The following is a 22,157-nucleotide window of genomic DNA, read 5'->3' on the forward strand; positions in this document are numbered from 1 at the left end:
ATGTTTAGGCTTGATGTCCAAATGACTCTCATTGAGGCTGACACCTTCAGGAAAATTCAAACTTGAGTTCTCTGAGTCATCTCCAGATAAAACATCTATAGGATTCTCCTGGGGTTTCTCCACTACAGGAATTTCTTCCCGGTTGTCTTCTACAATACCATGCAGGTTTGACTTGTTCAGCTGTTCTCCAGAATTCCCACGGGATCTAAATGTTGTAAGACCCTCTTCAGAATTGACTTCCAAAGGACTCCCCTGATATTTTCTTGCTATAGGACTATTAAGATTTAGCCTGTTCAGGTCTGTACTGCCCTTAGGTGTGATGTCTATAGGACTATCAATATTTGATGTCCTCATACCTTCTCTAGTATTCCTTGCTGGTCTGATTGAAACAACACTCCTCTGACGACTGGCTGCTGCAGGACTCTTCAGATTTGACTTCTTCACTTCTTCGTCAGAACTCCACTGAGGTGTGCCTGCAGCAAGACTTCTTTCAGAAGCAGTTACAGAAGGACTACCAAGTGGTGAGCCTCCTTTAGGACTACCTTCAGATTTGAGTGCCACAGGACCCTGTTTAGGTTTGATATCCGAATGACTCTCACTGAGGCTGACATGGTCAGGAAAATTCATATCTGAGTTCTCCGCGTCATCTCCAGACATAACTGCTACAGGATTCTCCTGAAGTTTCCCCAATACAGAAATTTCTTCTTGTATAACTTCTTAAAAAAAACATGCAGGTTTTGCTGTTCTCCAGAATTCCCATGGGATCTAACTGTTGTATGAACTTCTTCAGAATTGACTTCTAAAGGAATCCCCTGATATTTTCCTGCTACAACACTATTAAATTTTATCCTTCTCAGGTCTGTACTCCCCTTAGGTGTGACATTTATAGGACTAATCCATATTTGATGTTCTCAGATCATCTCTAGGAGTCTTTTCTGGTCTTATTGTAACAACACTCCCCTGAAGACTGACTGCTGCAAAACTCTTCAGATTTGACTTCTTTAGTTCTTCACTGGAACTCCGCTCAGGTGTGCCTGCAGCAAGACTTCTTTCGGAAGCAGTTGCAGAAGGACTGCCAAGTGGTGTGCCTCCTTTAGGACTACCTTCAGATTTGAATGCCACAGGCCCCTCTTGAGGATTGACTTTTGTAGGATTGTCGTTGAGTCTGACGTCTATGTAACTCCTCTGGGGTGTGTTTGCTACGGGAACATGTTTAGGCTTGATGTCCACATGACTCTCATTGAGGCTGACACCTTCAGGAAAATTCAGACCTGAGTTGTCCGAGTCATCAACAGGCGTGCCTGTAGCAAGACCTCTTTCAGAATCAGTTGCAGAAGGACTCCCAAGTGGTGTGCCTCCTTTAGGACTACCTTCTGGTTTGAGTGCCACAAGATCCTCTAGATGCTTGAATTTGGTAGGACTCTTATAGAGTCTGACCATGGTGTTCAGATTCCCTCCACAATTCCCAAATGATATAACTGCAGTGTTGACTTTGAGAAGTCTTCCCTGATAACTGCTTGCTACAGAACTATTGGTATTTAAGTTCTTGAGGTGTTCTACTGTACTCCCATGAGATGTGGCTGTTGCAGTACTCCACTGACCGGTGTCTGCCAGAATATTATCTATATTTGTTGGCAATTCTCCTCCAGAGCCTTCAACTCTGACTGCATTTTCCATGACTCTTGGGGGATGTGGTTACTACAGGGTTCTCTTGTGGGCTGACTGCAATAAGACCCTTTTCCGGATTGACTCCTGCAGAAGTCTGTAAATTTTCATTTTTGGTGGCTTCTTTTGGTCTTATTGATAGATTATTCTGACAGATCCTATCTGCCACTGCATCAGCCAAATTTGACATTTTAAATTCTTCTTCAAGACTTTCCTGATATCTGAAAATTGCAAAACATCTTTCAGAACTGGCTTCTAAAGAGCTCCCATGTGGCGTATCGGCACCAGAATTAATGAGGTTTGATGTCTGGCCTTTCCTAGAATTCCTTTCAAGTCTGACTGCTACACAACTTTGCTGAGATTTAACTTCTATAGGACTGTCATGAAGTCCAACTTTTATAGGATACCACTGGGTTTTCATTGTCAATGTTCCTCCAGAATGCTTTTCATGTATCACTGACATGGAACTCCCAGGAGAACCAAGTGGTAAAGGACTGACAGTTGGTCTTAAATCTGCAGGACTCACATATGGTTTGACTGATATAGGATTCTCATTGATTCTAGCTGCTGGATGGCTAAACAGATTTGACTTCAGATTTTTTGTAGGACTCTCCTGAGGTCGGACCTTTATAAGACTTCCTTCAGTACTTGCTTCTAACGGACTCGTAGGAAGAATGACTGATACAGAAATATTGATAATTGCCTTCGGGTCTTCTTCGGGATTGCTTGCTGTTCTGACTGAAACTGTGCTCATCTGATCTCTGTCCTGGGGGTTGAATACTACATGATTCCCATTGAGCCTAACTTGTAAAGGTTGTTCATCATCCTTGGTTTCAGCAGCACTCTCAGCGGGTATGATAATTGCACCACTGTTCTGAGATCTATCTTTTATAACATACCTTTCAGGATTCACTTCCACAGGAATGTCATGGGATCTTATTGCTTCATAATTCCCATTCAGTCTCATTCCAATGGAACTATGTGACAAATGATTCATTATTACATTACTTCCTTCAGGCTTGATTTCTACAGGACTCCCGAGATGTCCAACTTCTACAGGGCTATGTACCTTTGGCTTATTTAGAGTTTCTTCAGAATTTCCCTGAGGTCGGATTGTAGCAAGACCCCCTGTGTAATTGGCTGCTGAAGGATTCTACAGGAACTCCAGCTCTGTGTTGATGAGCTGGAGTCTGAGCTTCAGACACTGCGACACATCAGGGAGGGGGAGAAGTACCTGGACTCTGTGTATCAGGAGGTGGTCACACCTATGAAGTTAATTCATTCAGATGTAGCCCATGGTCAGGGACAGGACAGTGTGACTACGAGTGAGGCAGGTACGGGGATCCAGGAGGTAGAGCTGGAGGAGCCGCAGCCCTTGCTCTTGTCCAACAGGTTTGAGGTTCTTACTCCCTGTGGGGACAGGAGCAGGGACTGCAGGGAGGATGAGCAACCTGGCCACAGCACCGTGGAATGGGGGGTCATTCAAGAGGGGGGAGTAAATAGAAATGTTGTAGTGGTAGGGGATAGTATTATTAGGGGGATAGATAGAGTTCTCTGCAGCTGAGAGCGAGAGTCCCGAAGGCTGTGTTGCCTACCCGGTGCCAGGGTTAAGGACATCTCCTCTGGGCTGGAAAGAAACTTGCAGTGGGAGGGGGTGGATCCAGTTGTCGTGGTCCATGTTGGTACAAACGACGTAGATAGGACTAGGAAGCCGGTTCTGTTAAAGGAGTATGAGCAGCTAGGGGTCAAATTAAAAAAACAGAACCTCAAGGGTAATAATCTCTGGATTATTACCTGAGCCACGAGCGAATTTGGCTAGGACAAATAAAATTAGAGAGTTAACTGCGTGGCTCAAAGACTGGTGTGGGAGAAATGGGTTTTGCTTCCTGGGACACTGGCACCAGTACTGGGGCAGGAGGGAGCTGTTCCGTTGGGACGGGCTTCACTTGGCCAGTGCTGGGACTAGAGTCCTGGCGGATCATATAACTAGGGCTGTAGAGAGGGCTTTAAACTAACTAGTGGGGGGGAGGTTCCTAGAGAGCAAATAATAAAAATGACAACAGAGAAGGTCATTGTTGAGTCTGTGGTTTCAATTGCAGTTATACTGAATAACAGGACACAGACTACAGAAGTAAGTAAACAGGTCTTTAGTGATTGAGGGTCAGGGCTGAACTGGGATACACTTTGCTCCGCAGGGTTTATATACCGGTGTGGTCACCACCGGTACTACAATGTACAGGAGCCATCAAAAAGTAGTCCATCACCTTAAGGTATCCTCTTAAGGTGGTACAGGTTACATACACTACAAATCCTCCCCTTTTAGCTTAACAGTGTACACCCCAAATTAAACATTACATGGATAACATATATACAATTTACACAAAAAACTGTTCAAAGATTCAGTCTCTGAGGAGGCCTCCTGATCCGGGCCGGATAACGCCTTTCAGGGGTCTCTGGTTCTCGTTGCTGGGGTGACTCATCCACTTGATCTCCTATGGATTGAACATCATCAGGTACGTTCGAGTCTGAGGTAGATGCTACAGGCTCAATAAGTTCTTCAACTGGTGTCTCTGCCGTAGACATGGGGTCGACCCTTGTTCTCGATTCCACAAGTTGGTCAGCATGACGTCGTATTACGTTCTCTCCAACGTCTACCGTGTACATCAAGGGTCCTTGTCGTGCACAAATTGTTCCAGGTTGCCATTTATCATCCCTATAGTCCCTGGCCAACACTGGTTGTCCTATTTCGAAACTACGAGTGGCCTTGTTATTTACAAGCTGGAATTGCTTGTTTTCGACTTCCCTTCGCACATTGGGTTTTAACAAATCCAACCGGCACCGCAACCTTCTGTTATAGAACATTATGGCAGGGCTTTGATTTGTCACTGCATGCGTGGCGTTTCGATACGCCATCAGGAAATTGTCCACCTTGTGTTGTAGTGGAATATGGTCTTCACTCATGGCCTTTATTGCCTTTTTGAACGTTTGTACAAATCTCTCGGCCAACCCATTTGTAGCCGGATGATATGGGGCAGATGTATAGTGTTTCACCCCATTCTTTTTCATGAATTTCTGGAATTCTTCTGACACGAACTGTGGTCCGTTGTCTGAACATACTTGCTCCGGCAACCCATTCCTTGCAAATATGGTTCTTAGAACTGCGATCTTCTTCTCAGAGGTAGTGGTCGACATCTTAATCACTTCTGGCCATTTAGAATGTGCGTCTACTGCTATCAAAAACATGGAATCCATGAATGGACCTGCAAAGTCGATATGCACACGTTGCCATGGGGCTGAAGGCCATTCCCACGGATGCAGCGGTGCAATTGGAGGTGCGTTTTGAACTTTTTGGCACCCTGAGCAGCTTTTAGTCAGATCCTCTATTTGTTTGTCGATACCTGGCCACCACACATAAGCCCTAGCAAGGCTTTTCATCTTGACTCCCCCCAGATGACCTTCGTGCAATTCTTTCAGAACTCTCTCTCTTAATTTCGGAGGAATAATCCTTATCGTTATCTCCTGTAATCAGGATGTCATCCAGGTAGCATTGTGTGCCTGGAATTCCCTGCAATACCTGCTCCATGGCCCTTTGCCAAATCGCTGGAGCCGATGCCACTCCAAAAACCAGTCTATTATACCGATATAAGCCCTTATGCGTGTTGATCATGAGATACTGACGTGACGCTTCATCAACTTCCATCTGTAGGTACGCCTGCGCCAGGTCTATCTTAGTGAAGTGTTTCCCGCCAGACAGCAAAGCGAAGATATCTTCAATCCGCGGAAGCGGATATTGCACCGTGTAAAGAACCGGATTAACAGTGATCTTGAAATCGCCACAGATGCGAACCTTCCCAGGTTTCCCCGGCTTGTTGCTCAACGAACGCTTCATGACCGGAAAATTTGGGTGTAGCCCATTTGCTCCAGTCCACCTTGGACAGTACCCCTGAACGTTCTAGCCCTTCCAGCTCTGCTTCCACAGCAGGTCGTATCGCATAAGGCACCGGTCTGGCTTTGAAAAATTTTGGGTTTGCATGTTCTTCAACGTTGATGGTTGCCGTAATTCCTTTCAGTGTTCCAAGTCCCTGTTGGAACACCTCCTTAGCATCGTCTAAGATTTTGGACAGTCGTTTCGGTTTGACGTCATCCTCCCTACAGGCATCTACAGTCAGTGCTTGTATGGAATGCCAGTCCACATTTATTCTCCGGATCCATTCCCGTCCCAGTACTGGCGGACCTCCATCAGGTAACACATACAAGTCCATTTTCTGACTTTCTTTACCATTGTAGACCACGTTTACTTTTATCTTTCCTTTGGGGTATACTATTTGCCCCGTGTACATTTTCAATACAATCTCCGTATCCCTCAGGGGAATGTGCGAGAATAACCTTTTGTAATCATGCTTATTCATGACCGTTAATGCCGACCCAGTGTCCAATTCCATCTTCACTTGGACTCCTGCAATCCGAAGCATGACCCAGATAGTTTGGTGGTCTGTTGTGTTACCCACATTATGTATTTTCAGACAACCCAGTTGCTTACTGCTGGAGTCTGAATCCGTCTTCTGTTCATCTGAACTGTTCTCTGTCACCTTGTGTACTTTTTTGTACTTCTCCTGCGGTGACTTCTTGCTGCTGGTCTTCTTTCCGGACCGGCATACTCTCGCTATGTGACCAAGTTTGCCACATTGCCTGCATTCTTTATCTTTGAACCAGCACTGGTTCTGGTCATGTGTTGTCCTTCCACAACGATAGCACTTTACTGTGCCCAATGCCATTTCATTGGTGCTGAATTCCAATGGCCTTTGCTGTATCTCTGCAGCGCCCCGTGCTGCTGCCTCGTGGGATGCTGCAATGCTGAAAGCTTTGTCCAGCGTAAGGTCTTTTTCCTCTAGCAGTCGCTTCTGGGTTCCTTCCCTTAGGAGCCCACACACAAACTTATCTCTCAGTGCGTCTGCTAGTCCTGTTCCGAACTGGCAGTACTTTGATAACTTGCGCAGTTCTGTTAGGAATTCAGCGTTGCTTTCTGCTTTAAGTTGAATTCTTTTGTAGAATTTAAATCGTTCCGCTATCAGCAGCGGCGTGGGGTTTAAATGCTCCTGCAGGATAGTAACAATATCTGCGAAACTCTTTCCTACCGGTTTGTCTGGTGTTACAAGGTTCCTTAATAACCCGTACGTCTTCGCACCCATTGAGTTTAATAGGGTTAGTGCTTTCTTATCATCCGGTACCTCATTCGTTGTACAGTAAACTTCGATGCGTTCCACATAAGTGGCCCAATCTTCCACATCGTTATCAAAAGCAGTGATGTTACCCATTTTTGGCATCCTTGCTGAGTTTCTCCTTCCCCTTTGGATATTATTATTATTATTATTATTAATAATTTATTATTTTTCTTCCAAGATGGCGGCTTTTCCCGCGCTTGGCGGCTTTTCCCGCGCTTGTCTTCTTCCCCCGCTGACTCAAAATGACGATTTCCGCGCTGTTGCCGTCCACGCCTCCCAGCGGTCCTTTATTTTCCCCTGCGTTGCTGCTCTTGTTCCCCCGCCGCTCCCGTGGTCCTTGTGGCCATAAACGCTTTTCTGGCTGCTGTGCATCTCTGCCCGATTGCAGTCCGGCCCCTGACACCGGCTGCGGTCGTGTTCTCCGCCCTTTTCGTCGTTTTCCCTCCCCTTCTCCCACTGACAACTCGGCCGACTTCCCCCCCCGTGCCGCTCGATCGGGCTTACCCGCCGCTGTCGTAGAAGGGATGCTTACTGATGCTTGACTTCGTGGTCAGCAAACCAACCCAGGTTTCCGATGGCCTCCCATGCGATGCAGGATGTTGAGGGCGGATGCCCTTTTTCGACGCCCGTTTCTGAGGACGAAGCTTCCTTTGATGCAAAACTGCCGCAAGGTAAGATCAGACTCGTCGCCACTGTTGAGTCTGTGGTTTCAATTGCAGTTATACTGAATAACAGGACACAGACTACAGAAGTAAGTAAACAGGTCTTTAGTGATTGAGGGTCAGGGCTGAACTGGGATACACTTTGCTCCGCAGGGTTTATATACCGGTGTGGTCACCACCGGTACTACAATGTAGAGGAGCCATCAAAAAGTAGTCCATCACCTTAAGGTATCCTCTTAAGGTGGTACAGGTTACATACACTACAGTCATAGACTTAGGTAGCAGTGGGGAAATTAAAAACCAGAGCGTGTCAGGAAGGGGCAGAAGGTATGGAGTAAAAGGTAAAGTAATAAAAAGGGCAAAAGCAGGAACTAAGTGTCACAAAACATCTTTGAAAGTTCTCTATCTGAATGCACGTAGCATTCGTAACAAAATAGACGAGTTAATGGCACAAATAACTACATATGGGTATGATCTTGTGGCCATTACAGAAACATGGCTGCAGGGTGACAATGCCTGGGAATTAAACATACCAGGTTATTTAACGATCAGGAAGGACAGGCAGGAAGGAAGGGGAGGTGGGTTGGCTATGTTAATAAAGGAAGGAATCACTGTAATACAGAGAAATGATATTGGGTCAAAAGATCAGGATAATGAAATAGTTTGGGTGGAGGTAAGGAATAATAAGGGGGAAAAAACACTAGTGGGCGTAGTCTATAGGCCTCCGAACAGTGGCAACTCTGTTGGACGGAGTATCAATCAGGAAATAGTTGAGGCTTGTAATAAGGGAACATCTATAATTATGGGGGATTTTAACTATCATATTAATTGGACAAATCAAATTGGGCAGGGCTGCCTTGAGGATGAGTTCATTGAGTGTATTAGGGATGGGTTTCTTGAGCAGTATGTAACTGAACCGACCAGGGGGCAAGCAACCTTAGATCTGGTCCTGTGTAACGAGACAGGATTAATTAAAAATGTCCTAGTAAAGGATCCCCTTGGAATGAGTGACCATAACCTGGTTGAATTCCATATTCAATTAGAGAGTGAGAAGGTTGGATCTCAAACAAGCGTGCTAAGCTTGAATAAAGGAGACTATGAAGGTATGAGAGCGGAATTGAGTAGAGTGGATTGGGAAAATAGATTAAAGGGTAAGACGATACATGATCAGTGGTGTACATTTAAGGAGTTATTTTACAACTTCCAAAAAAAATATATTCCACTCAGAAGAAAAGGGTGTAAAAGAAAAGACAGCCATCCGTGGCTAAGTAAAGAAATTAAGGATAGTATTCGACTAAAAACAAGGGCATATAAGGTAGCCAAATCTAGTGGGAGGATAGAGGATTGGGAAAACTTTAAAAGACAGCAAAAAATAACAAAAAGATTGATTAAGAAAGGGAAGATAGATTATGAAAGTAAATTAGCAAAAAATATAAAAACAGATAGTAAGAGTTTTTATAGTTATATAGAAAGAAAAAGGGTGGCTAAAGTAAATGTTGGTCCCTTAGAGGATGAGACCGGGAAATTAATGGTGGGAAATATGGAGATGGCAAAAACACTGAATGAATATTTTATATCAGTCTTTACAGTAGAAGACACTAAGAATATCCCAACACTGGACAAACAGGGGGCTAAAGGGGGGGAGGAGCTAAACATGATCAAAATCACTAAGGAAGTGGTATTCGGTAAAATAATGGGACTCAAGGCGGATAAATCACCTGGACCTGATGGCTTACATCCTAGGGTCTTGAGGGAAGTGGCGGTAGGGATTGTGGATGCATTGGTAATAATTTTCCAAAACTCCCTGGACTCGGCAAAGGTCCCGGCAGACTGGAAAACTGCTAATGTAACACCCTTATTTATAAAGGGCAGTAGACAGAAGGCTGGAAACTATAGACCGGTTAGCCTAACATCTGTGGTAGGTAAAATTTTGGAGTCCATTATTAAGGAGACAGTAACAGGACATTTGGATAATCATAATTTAATAGGACAAAGTCAGCATGGTTTTACGAAGGGGAAGTCATGTTTGACAAATTTGCTGGAGTTCTTTGAGGAAGTAACATTTAGGGTGGATAAAGGGGAACCAGCGGACGTAGTGTATTTAGACTTCCAAAAGGCATTTGACAAGGTGCCACACAAAAGATTATTGCTTAAGATAAAAAATCACGGGATTGGGGGTAATATTCTGGCATGGATAGAGGATTGGTTATCTAACAGAAGGCAGAGAGTTGGGATAAATGGTTCATTCCCAGACTGGCAATCAGTAACTAGTGGTGTTCCGCAGGGGTCAGTGCTGGGTCCCCAACTCTTTACAATCTATATTAACGATTTGGAGGAGGGGACCGAGTGTAACATATCAAAGTTTGCAGATGATACTAAGATGGGAGGGAAAGTAGTGAGTGAGGAGGACATAAAAAACCTGCAAGGGGACATAGATAGGCTAAGTAAGTGGGCAGAGATTTGGCAGATGGAATACAATACTGGAAAGTGTGAGGTTATGCACTTTGGCAGGAAAAATCGTAGAGCAAGTTATTATCTTAATGGCAAGAAACTGGAAAGTACTGAAGTACAAAGGGATCTGGGGGTCCTGGTGCACAAGACTCAAAAGGTTAGTATGCAGGTGCAGCAAGTGATTAAGAAGGCCAGTGGAATGTTGGCTTTCATTGCTAGGGGGATAGAATATAAAAATAGGGAGGTATTGCTTCAGTTGTACAAGGTATTGGTGAGACCGCACCTGGAATACTGCGTACAGTTTTGGTGTCCATAATTAAGAAAGGACATACTTGCTCTCGAGTCAGTACAAAGAAGGTTCACTCGGTTAATCCCGGGGATGAGGGGATGGACATATGAGGAGAGGTTGAGTAGATTGGGACTCTACTCATTGGAGATCAGAAGAATGAGAGGCGATCTTATTGAAACCTATAAGATTGTGAAGGGGTTGGATCGGGTGGATGCGGGGAAGATGTTCCCGATGATGGGTGAAACTAGAACTAGGGGGCATAGTCTTAGAATAAGGGGCTGCTCTTTCAAAACTGAGATGAGGAGGAACTACTTCACTCAGAGGGTGGTAGGTCCATGGAATATGCTGCCCCAAAAAGCTGTAGAAGCTACATCATTACATAAATTTAAAACAGAAATAGACAGTTTCCTAGAAGTAAAGAACATAAGAACATAAGAAATAGGAGCAGGAGTAGGCCAATCGGCCCCTCGAGCCTGCTCCGCCATTCAATAAGATCATGGCTGATCTGATCCTAACCGCCAATCCACTATCACAGGACTATCTCCTGAATCTAACAGAATTAGACACATGAAACAGGAGCAGGATCAGGCTACACGGCCCCTGGGCCCGCTCCGCTACCCACAGGGCCATGACCGATCCGAACCTAGACTCATGTCCAAATTCCTGCCCGCTCCCCGAAACCCTTAATTCCCTTTTCTTCTAGGAAACTGTCTATTTCTGTTTTAAATTTATGTAATGATGTAGCTTCTACAGCTTTTTGGGGCAGCATATTCCATGGACCTACCACCCTCTGAGTGAAGTAGTTCCTCCTCATCTCAGTTTTGAAAGAGCAGCCCCTTATTCTAAGACTATGTCCCCTAGTTCCAGTTTCACCCATCATCGGGAACATCCTCCCCGCATCCACCCGATCCAACCCCTTCACAATCTTATATGTTTCAATAAGATCGCCTCTCATTCTTCTGAACTCCAATGAATAGAGTCCCAATCTACTCAACCTCTCCTCATATGTCCATCCCCTCATCCCCGGGATTAACCGAGTGAACCTTCTTTGTACTGACTCGAGAGCAAGTATGTCCTTTCTTAATTATGGACACCAAAACTGTACGCAGTATTCCAGGTGCGGTCTCACCAATACCTTGTACAACTGAAGCAATACCTCCCTATTTTTATATTCTATCCCCCTAGCAATGAAAGCCAACATTCCATTGGCCTTCTTAATCACTTGCTGCACCTGCATACTATCCTTTTGAGTTTCGTGCACCAGGACCCCCAGATCCCTTTGTACTTCAGTACTTTCCAGTTTCTTGCCATTAAGATAATAACTTGCTCTACGATTTTTCCTGCCAAAGTGCATAACCTCACACTTTCCAGTATTGTATTCCATCTGCCAAATCTCTGCCCACTTACTTAGCCTATCTATGTCCCCTTGCAGGTTTTTTATGTCCTCCTCACTCACTACTTTCCCTCCCATCTTAGTATCATCTGCAAACTTTGATATGTTACACTCGGTCCCCTCCTCCAAATCGTTAATATAGATTGTAAAGAGTTGGGGACCCAGCACTGACCCCTGCGGAACACCACTGGTTACTGATTGCCAGTCTGAGAATGAACCATTTATCCCAACTCTCTGCCTTCTGTTAGATAGCCAATCCTCTATCCATGCCAGAATATTACCCCCAATCCCGTGATTTTTTATCTTAAGCAATAATCTTTTGTGTGGCACCTTGTCAAATGCCTTTTGGAAGTCTAAATACACTACGTCCACTGGTTCCCCTTTATCCACCCTATATGTTACTTCCTCAAAGAACTCCAGCAAATTTGTCAAACATGACTTCCCCTTCATAAAACCATGCTGACTTTGTCTTATTAAATTATGATTACCCAAATGTCCTGTTACTGTCTCCTTAATAATGGACTCCAAAATTTTACCTACCACAGATGTTAGGCTAACCGGTCTATAGTTTCCAGCCTTCTGTCTACTGCCCTTTTTAAATAAGGGTGTTACATTAGCAGTTTTCCAGTCTGCCGGGACCTTTGCCGAGTCCAGGGAGTTTTGGAAAATTATTACCAATGCATCCACAATCCCTACCGCCACTTCCCTTAAGACCCTAGGATGTAAGCCATCAGGTCCAGGTGATTTATCTGCCTTGAGTCCCATTATTTTACCGAGTACCACTTCCTTAGTGATTTTGATCGTGTTTATCTCCTCCCCCCCCCCCCCCCCCCTATAGCCCCCTGCTTGTCCAGTGTTGGGATATTCTTAGTGTCCTCTACTGTAAAGACTGATACAAAATATTCATTCAGTGTTTTTGCCATCTCCATATTTCCCACCATTAATTTCCCGGTCTCATCCTCTAAGGGACCAACATTTACTTTAGCCACCCTTTTTCTTTCTATATAACTATAAAAACTCTTACTATCTGTTTTTATATTTTTTGCTAATTTACTTTCATAATCTATCTTCCCTTTCTTAATCAATCTTTTTGTTATTTTTTGCTGTCTTTTAAAGTTTTCCCAATCCTCTATCCTCCCACTAGATTTGGCTACCTTATATGCCCTTGTTTTTAGTTGAATACTATCCTTAATTTCTTTACTTAGCCACGGATGGCTGTCTTTTCTTTTACACCCTTTTCTTCTGAGTGGAATTTTTTTTTTTTTTGGAAGTTGTAAAATAACTCCTTAAATGTACACCACTGATCATGTATCGTCTTACCCTTTAATCTATTTTCCCAATCCACTTTACTCAATTCCGCTCTCATACCTTCATAGTCTCCTTTATTCAAGCTTAGCACGCTTGTTTGAGATCCAACCTCCTCACCCTCTAATTGAATATGGAATTCAAACATGTTATGGTCACTCATTCCAAGGGGATCCTTTACTAGGACATTTTTAATTAATCCTGTCTCGTTACACAGGACCAGATCTAAGGTTGCTTGCCCCCTGGTCGGTTCAGTTACATACTGCGCAAGAAACCCATCCCTAATACACTCAATGAACTCATCCTCAAGGCAGCCCTGCCCAATTTGATTTGTCCAATTAATATGATAGTTAAAATCCCCCATAATTATAGATGTTCCCTTATTACAAGCCTCAACTATTTCTTTAAGGGTTACGGGGAGCGGGCAGGAATTTGGACATGAGTCTAGGTTCGGATCGGTCATGGCCCTGTGGGTAGCGGAGCGGGCCCAGGGGCCGTGTAGCCTGATCCTGCTCCTATTTCGTGTGTCTAATTCTGTTAGATTCAGGAGATGGTTCTGTGATAGTGGATTGGCGGTTAGGATCAGATCAGCCATGATCTTATTGAATGGCAGAGCAGGCTCGAGGGGCCGATTGGCCTACTCCTGCTCCTATTTCTTATGTTCTAAGGGAGAACTACTTTTTACAGCTCCTGTATACTGTAGTACTGGCAGTGACCACACCTGTATACAAACCCTGAGTAGGGATCTGTACTGTTAGTTTTTGAGTAACCCTCATCCAGTAAACACCTGTTGTTTATTATCTGCAGCCTCTGTCTATTTATTGAAGGACACCATACATCAAGATACACGGGTTTAACAGTGGCGAAATGTGCAGGTCGGCCGCCCGCTACCCACGGTGGGAGGCCCGGTCTAGTTTAAGGGCCAGGACTCATCAACATACATCAGGTGGGGCGGGGCGGTGGGGTGGTGGAGGTTGGGGGGCGCACGTCCTGAATGGGGGCTCTGCTGCAACTTGCCAGATCTGGGCCAGCACAATATCGGGTGGCTGGGAACTCGAGCCGGAAGATTGGTAGGTCTAGGGCGGGAGCAATCTTGGAGGAGGGGGAGCCCGGGATGGGAGAGGTCCACATTATTCCTGCGAAGCCCACAGGAGCACTCCTGCTCCTCCGGGCCCCACAAAAATAATTTTTAACACTTACGTTTTTGGGCCTCTTCCTCTTCCTGACCAGGTTTACTGAGTGCAGCGCCCACAATGAGCGCTCCTTCCAGAACGCCGTTAAAATTATACCCGGGTCTTATGTGCACCATAGGACCCCGATGTGCATGGTTGCTGTGATCTGATTCAGGCAGACGTCTCGGCCGCACGCGAAAGCATTTGGTAACAATATGGTGGCGGGCTGGAACGGGTCAGTAAGTTCACTGCTGCAATTTTAACTCCGCTACTGGTCATTCCTGCTGGGTGGAGCCAGCCAAACCCGCTCCTTCCATTGATTTTAGTGAATAGGTTGGGGTGCTGGGCGGTTCAGGTAGGCATGGAAATGTCACATCACAGTAATGCAAATTTCTGAGTTTGGAAGTAATCTGGAAATGAAAGCTTTGATCAGGAAGCCTCTGTAAGGTAAAAGTTTCAAAGCCATTGGGGGAAAAATTCAGTTGGTTGCGCCACCCGATAGCACCTTAAGAGGGCGCTAAGTGGGGCGCAAACCAACTAGCGCCCGGGCGCGGCACTGCCCACGCCTCCCGCTAAATTCAGCGGGAGGTTAGTGGTGGCGCTAACCGTTAGCGCTGCGCCGCTGGCGATGAGGTCATCGGTGTGCGCAGGCCCCGGCCGCGATCTTCGGGAGCGCCCCCTGATTTACTGCCGGACGCTATGCCCGACAGGGTCAGGGTGGCGTACCTGCGGCCGGGGAGGCGCAAATTAAAGGCAAGGTGCGGGGCGGCCATTTTTGTTGTTGGCCGCCTGCCAGCACCTGCCTGCGCTCCCATCCCCGGCCTCCGGAACCCCCCATCCCCCGCGGAGTGCCAGCTGCGCTCCAAGAGCCCAGCACTTCTCTTGGGTGCCGGGCTCTTTTGCCTGCACTCACGATCTCCGGGGGCCCAGCTGGGCCCCAGATCGCGCTGCACAAGGCCCCTCCCCTTTAAGAAGGGGAGGAAGGCCTGCAATACCGCAGCACGACGTGCCGCTGAGTGTGGCCTCCAGTAGCGCCCCACTTCCCTTTGGGGCGCAACTGATCAATTTCCGGCGCGGGGGCGCTAATTTGTTCCCCAAACGGGGCTATACTGAATTTCTCCCCCATTGACTTTAATGAAAAATAAATAAATAAATCTAACAACGGATGTGGCAAGCGATGGCAGAGGATGGTATAATTTGCGGATTTCCTTTACACATCAGGGGCTGAATTCTCCTCATACTGTGGGGGGTGGGGGCGGGGTAACTTCCTGTCTGCCTCTGTAACCCATTTTCCTGGGTCGGGGCTTACTTATCATGCTGGACGGCCTCCTGCCAGGATACATACAGCAAATGGGATGCCTGCCAGTGCAAAAACCACAAAAACTGCAGCCATAATGCTGAATTTGAAGGGATCGCCCAAAGGAGAACACGGGAATTCTTTCTTAGGCCTCGGCCAAGACTCGGACCCGACCATCACCTTTCTCCTGGCGGTCCCTGGGATTGGCGGCGACAGTGGCAGTACACAGGAAAATGGGGTGGTTTGCCAGGCCCAGCCTCCTCGCCGACATTTAAATGTGGCAGGCAGGGAAGTGGCAGCCAGTGGTGGGGATAAGAGGAGGGAAATTGAGGTCAGGGGGGGAAATGCGCCAACAGGATTCACCCGCCTGATTTTACTCGCTGTCCTGTCGCTTTTCAGGCGGAATGAGAGGAAAATCCAGCTCCTAAATTGGTCTGTGACAGATTTCTTAGTAGATAAAAGAATTATGTAAATAAGGACTTCTTGTTAAATACTGAAAACAGTCTGCAGAGGAGGAGAGAGCGTTACCTGAACCCTAACCACCTTCGGAATTGGGAATGAAAGCTAATTGTGTTCCATCTATGCTAGGTTTTCCTACAAATGAAGGGATCAAAAGGAAAAATTAACAAGAAACGTCTGTGCAAGAAGTCAGTGTCAACAAAATCTGATAAGCCCGTAGCGTTTCAGTTCATCAGAGGATCATCTCATACATTTAAAGTCTATGGACCGGAAATAGGGGAGCTCCAGAACATCATATTAGAGGTACCTGTGCAGAACACACTTATCTAACAATTGATAACTGGACAAATAGTTGTAATCTTTGTTTGAATTTGCCCCATTGAATCCTGTGGTCATTTCACATAGTATCATATACAGGACAGAAGGAGACCATTCGGCCCATCGTGCCTGTGCCGGCTCTTTGGTAGATCTATCCAATTAGTCCCACTCCCTTGCTCTTTCCCCATAGCCCTGTAAATATTTTCCCTTCAAGTATTTATCCAATTCCCTTTTGAATGTTACGATTGAATCTGCTTCCACCACTCTTTCATGCAGTGCATTCCAGATCACAACAACTCGTTGTGTAAAAATTGTTTCCTCGTGTTGCCTCTGATTCTTTTGCCAATCACCTTAAATCTGTGTCCTCTGGTTACCGACCCTTCTGCCACTGGAAACAATTTCTCCTTATTTAATCTATCAAAACCATTCATGATTTTGAACACACCTATCAAATCTCCTCTTAACCTTCTCTGCTCTAAGGAGAACAACCCCATCTTCTCCAGTCTATCCATGTAACTGAAGTCCCTCATCCCTGGTACCATTCTAGTAAATCTCTTCTGCACCTTCTAAGGCTTTGACATCCTTCCTAGAGTGTGGTGCCCAGAATTGTACTCCAGCTGAGGCCTAACCAGTGTTTTAGAAATGAATAGCATAACTTGCTTGCTTTTGTACTCTTATGCCTCTATTAATAAAGCCAAGGATCCCGTATGCTTTTTTAACAGCCTACTCAACTCGCCCTGCCACCTTCAAGGATCTGTGTACGTACGCCCCCACTTAGCATACTTACTCCAACAAACAGAGGAGACTTGCATCCCATCACTGTGGGATTTCTTTGAACTCTGAGCCCATAGGTGAAAGGCCAGTCTATATGCCGATACACCGCCCAGTTCTTTACATTTTTAACTTTTTCTTCCTCCAGTCTTTTTGCAAAATTCACCCTTTAACCCTCCTCTCCTGAAGACGGTGGGGGAGAAATTCAACCTTGTTTCGCTCATTTTCCGGGCATAAAACGAGGGGAAAAAATTACCAAAATTGGACCAGGATCTCCGGCGCCTGATCTGTACCCAAAGTTCGGGGGCCGCCATATTGGATCAGGCAACTTTTAGTCACCCAGGGCGCCCACCTAAAACTGTTTATGCATATCGTGACACTACGACCTGATTGTGCCACGCAAGCTCAGTCCATTTCTACCGGGTTTCAAGCAGCCTTATCAGCGGTCTTTAACAGGAAGAGGCTGCAGGAGAATGGCCCCCGATACTGTGAAAATTTCTGGGTTTTTTGTGGAGTCAGAGGAGCAGGAATGCTCCTCCTGGCACCACAAAACAACTGTGAGCTGCCACCAGCCCGGGCTCACCCTCTCTCGCAATCACCTTCCCCCTTTCCCAGGTCCTACCCGAGGACGCTGCCGGCATTGCAGCCGCTCCAAATTGCTGCAGATGGAACCTGTGAGCTGCTTCCTGATGTCCGATTGGCACCCGCAGCTCACTGGTTTCTATGGAGATGTGGCCCGGTGCTGAATTTGGCACGGGCTTACTGCCAGCACGGATTGGCACAAGGAACAATCTCTCCGCCGACTTGCTGGCCATTTTGGGTGCAGCTCTAGAATCATAGAAAGTTACAGTACAGGAGGAGGCCATTTCGGCCCGTCGTGTCCGTCCCGGCCGACAAAGAGCTATCCAGCCTAATCCCACTTCCCAGCTCTTGGTCCGTAGCCCTGCAGGTTAGAGCATCCCAAGTGCACATCCAAGTACTTTTTAAATGTGGTTAGGGTTCCTGCCTCTACCACCCTTTCAGGCAGTGAGTTCCAGACCCCCACAACCCTCTGGGTGAAGAAATTTCCCTTCAAATCCCCTCTAAACCTTCCCCCAGTTACTTTAAATCTGTGCCCCTGGTTTTTGACCCCTCTGCTAAGTGAAATAGGTCCTTTCTATCCACTTTATCTCATTTCCAGCCCAGTGACTCATGCCCGGGTACGGTTACATGGATCTCAGCAACCCTTCAAAGCCTTGCCTAAGAGACTATTGCGCTCCTGTGAGTTAGTGCATTCAGTGTTGTCAAACTATTTGACTGTACGGGGGACATCACACTGAGTCCAGCTCTGTCCTCGCATGCACACTCCCAGCAGGAATCTCTGGCAATGAGAGCAGGAACTCTGATGAGGAATTTTCACCTCAGGAGCTCTTTGAGGTCAACTGCCCCAAAACATTGACCTAACTCAGCAGATTTCAGGAATGAAATCTGGGACCATCCTAGTATGTGTAGTACAGTGCCACAGCTTACGGTGCCCTTGCCAGCTGAGCCAACGGAGTGGCATCTCCAGAACGAGCTTGGAACTCTACACCCTTTCACTCTGCAGCGTAGCACTTCAGCACCGCCCACCAACTCCACCATTTTATCAAAAGCAAAAAACACTGCGGATCTGAAATAAAAACAGAAAAGGCTGGCAAATATTCAGCGGGTCAGGCAGCATCTGTGGAGAGAGAAACAGAGTTAACGGCCCAGAAATTCGGGTTGGAGGCTTCCCGCGGGTGTAAGCCTCTGACCTGCACTTAACTTGCGCACCGGCCGTTGTGCCGTGGGCCCGCGTGGGATTCCGATCCTGGGCCTGCTCCAACTGCCGGCGCGCAGTGCTTGTGTATCCCGGGGCGCAGTTAGTTCGATGCGTCCCCTGGGATCACGTGGGCCATGGAGAGCCAATGGTAGCAGGGAATCTGTATTCATAGATTTGACAGGAAGACCTGTCAAATCTATGAATACAATTCAGCCCCAAAACATAACTAAAACTTCAAATAATTTTTTTTAAAAACCATCACATTTTTAAAATAACTATAAATTACATAAAATAACTAGACCTGCTGAGCATTTCCAGCATTTTCTGTTTTTATTCCACCATTTTATCACCTTATCTAATTTTTCAGAGTAGGGCTGCTCCGGTTGTCTCCAGTATTAACTGCGAGGTTTTTAAAAATTCTCTTCTCACTGCTCTTAGCATGATGGTCTGGAAAAGAGGCAGGCATGGTACATTGAAGAAGCTTCCATCACAAATACTGCTCGGAACAAGACATGGAACATTCCCTGCAGGAGCTGGCTGTCCCTATTTCACACAGATTGCCAGCTGAGCCGCACATTCTCTCCAGTCACTGGGAGACGTAACGACTATACCGGTTAGTAAGAGACAGTTCGTCAGTATAATTAGATATGGGTCTGAGGTTAGTGCGCAGTCTGTAAATCTATTGACTTCGCACCGACTGATTAGGCCTTCTGGTTTTCAAGAATTCAGGTGAAAAAAGTTGAGTGAAGCAGCTGTAAATAATGATGTGCTTTATTTGGGTCAAAAATAAATCAGAATGTTTGTAAACCGAATGTTTTGGTTTTAATCAGTAAAACAATTTTGGAAGGAGCAAATTAAAAAAAAAAAAAACTTTAATTGAATAATAAATGTGTATAATTGTCTTAATAAAGTATAATGCTAAAAGTAGTTGATCATTAACCACATCTTCAGAACCTCCTCCCACCCCTCCACAGAACTTTGTTAACATAGAAACATAGAAGATAGGAGCAGGAGTAGGCCATTCGGCCCCTTGAGCCTGCTCCGCTATTTAATGAGATCATGGCTGATCTTCCAAATTCAGTACCCTGTCCCTGCTTTCACCCCATATCCCTTGATCCCTTTAGCCTTAAGAAATATATCTAACTCCTTCTTGAATTTATTTAATGAATTGGCCTCAACTGCCTTTTGTGGTAGAGAATTCCACAGGATCACCACTCTCTGGGTGAAGAAATTCCTCCTCATCTCTGTCCTAAATGGCTTACCCCTTATCCTTAGACTGTGACCCCTGGTTCTGGACTCCCCTGCCATCGGGAACATCCTTCCTGCATCTAGTCTGTCTATTCTTGTTAGAATTTTATAAGTTTCAATGAGATACCTTCTCATTCTTCTAAACTCCAGCGAATATAAGCCCAATCGACCCAATCTCTCCTCATTCCTGCCATCCCAGGTATCAGTCTGGTGAATCTTCGCTGCACTCCCTCCATGGCAAGAGCATCCTTCCTCAGATAAGGCGACCAAAACTGCACACAATACTCAAGGTGTGATCTCACCAAGGCCCTGTACAACTGCAGTAAGACATCCTTGCTCCTGTACTCGAATCCTCTCGCTATGAAGGCCAACATACCATTTGCCTTCTTAACCGCCTGCTGCACCTGCATGCCCTGTTCATGTGTCTGTGCAACGCACTGAGCTGAAGGTGCCTCTGTGTTGATGATGCAAGTGGTATGACGAGAAGGTGACATTTTCCCTACCTCAGGTAGGGAACACAGCTGCATGAGTGAGATCTATCGGATTTAACTTGTTTGGGAAGAAATTAAATCCTTCTGATTTGGGGTTTCATTTTACATTGGTGTGACAACTGTATTACAACTGGGGAATAAAATTGCCAATCTGACGGCACATCTAATTCCGGCAAATGACGTTAGATGTCTCCGGCATTGCCATCCATTTACTTGATGAGCGCAGGCTAATCATTAAAAATATATATTTAAAAAGCAATAAGCTGCCAATCACTACTCAATTAGAAAGCTTTAGTAGACCATGGGTGTTCTTGTGAGCAGTTGAGAAGCCCTGCCACCTTGACAGCTGGAATTGAGCCACAACAATCAAGACAATATCAATTAGTTTCTTAACAAAAATAGAACCCACCTGAATCTTTTATTAATATAGAAAGGGATACCTTCAGGTCAACACACAATCAAGCAGGTGGTTTAATTAAACTGAGCATGAGATTGAAATAGGCGGAACAGAAGAAATATTCCCATCTAGTTGATGCTGTTAAGAGATTTTTTAATGCCATAACACAATTCTGACACAACTTGCACACTTTTCTTACTGCGCTCCGGAAGCTGCTGGCTCAGTCCAGGGCATGGTCTCATGAACCTCACGGAAGTGACCATTTGTTTTTAGGTGAACCTAGACAATGAGCATTGGCAGTCAAGGCGCCACAGCCGAGCTTGATCCTGTCTCAACTGATATCCATGCACCCGCACTTTCCAAAGCAATTGTTGGGTAGCACCCTACTAAAAATTTGGAATATCCCCACTGGGTAGGCTATTTCACATGTTTACCACCCACTGAGGTCAATGTTCCCTTCTGGGTAGTATCGGTCCCAAAGTGGGATCGGTAGCTTTACCGTCCCCATTAACACCAACACAGTGGCCGGCGGCATTTCGATGGGGTTCCACTGCTGGGCGCCCAAAGTGCCCGCTTGTCTCTGGCGGTAGACACTTCCTTAATATGAAAATCAGGGTTCAAAAAGCACTAAACAGTAAAAGAATATACACCTACGCACACAAAACAACCAGAGATACATGGGGAGAAAGAGCAATACAGAGTGACAGAAGAAGAAAGTGAGAGAAAGCACTTTCACAAAGCAATTATGTTATTTTTGCTGTCACCACAGTCCTCATAACAGGGGGCTTAATTGCAACCATACAATGCCAGTTAACTGAAAGTCTACTTGCTGACTTAGAATAACATTTTGGGCGTTCACTGTGCTTTCCACTTTACCTTTTCTCTCCGTTCCTTCTCCAGGCATCGGTGAGCCTCATATTTTTTTAAAGAACTCCATGTCAGATCACCACTTGATTTGTTGGCATTTGGTGTCGGGGGATGGAGTCCCTGCTCTCATCATCTCTCCATCGCGTCACTTTCCTCTGGGCTGGGCTTGATATCACCCGGGGGGGGGGGGGGGGGAAATACATGACCTTTACTTTCACATCAGTCCGTGGAGCTGCAGCAGTCAAAGTTAGATATCGTAGAGGAAAGAAAAATACATGCCTTTTATAATGTAAAACAAAAGAGCACTTTTTAAAAAAATGTTTGGAGAAGTAATAACTTTGTGGCCATGTGGTGGAAACGTCTGAACACC

The 22,157-nt window shown here is 45.7% G+C and overlaps 1 protein-coding gene across 1 annotated transcript in view; it reads left to right on the forward strand.

Moving 5' to 3' along the window:
* Positions 1-19,801, forward strand: part of LOC147123617 (uncharacterized) — a 53,595-nt gene extending 33,794 nt beyond the window's left edge. Inside the window, exons 6-7 of the mRNA XM_086004785.1 lie at positions 16,045-16,218; positions 19,223-19,801. Of these exons, the coding sequence (XP_085860911.1) occupies positions 16,045-16,218; positions 19,223-19,402 (354 nt within the window). The 3' untranslated portion in view covers positions 19,403-19,801. The remainder of the gene's footprint in view (positions 1-16,044; positions 16,219-19,222) is intronic.
* Positions 19,802-22,157: the final 2,356 nt, after the last annotated feature.

Source organism: Somniosus microcephalus, chromosome 2, assembly GCF_052327205.1.
Source record: "Somniosus microcephalus isolate GS21.2 chromosome 2, FLI_Smic_1.0, whole genome shotgun sequence".
Classification (NCBI taxonomy): Eukaryota; Metazoa; Chordata; class Chondrichthyes; order Squaliformes; family Somniosidae; genus Somniosus; species Somniosus microcephalus.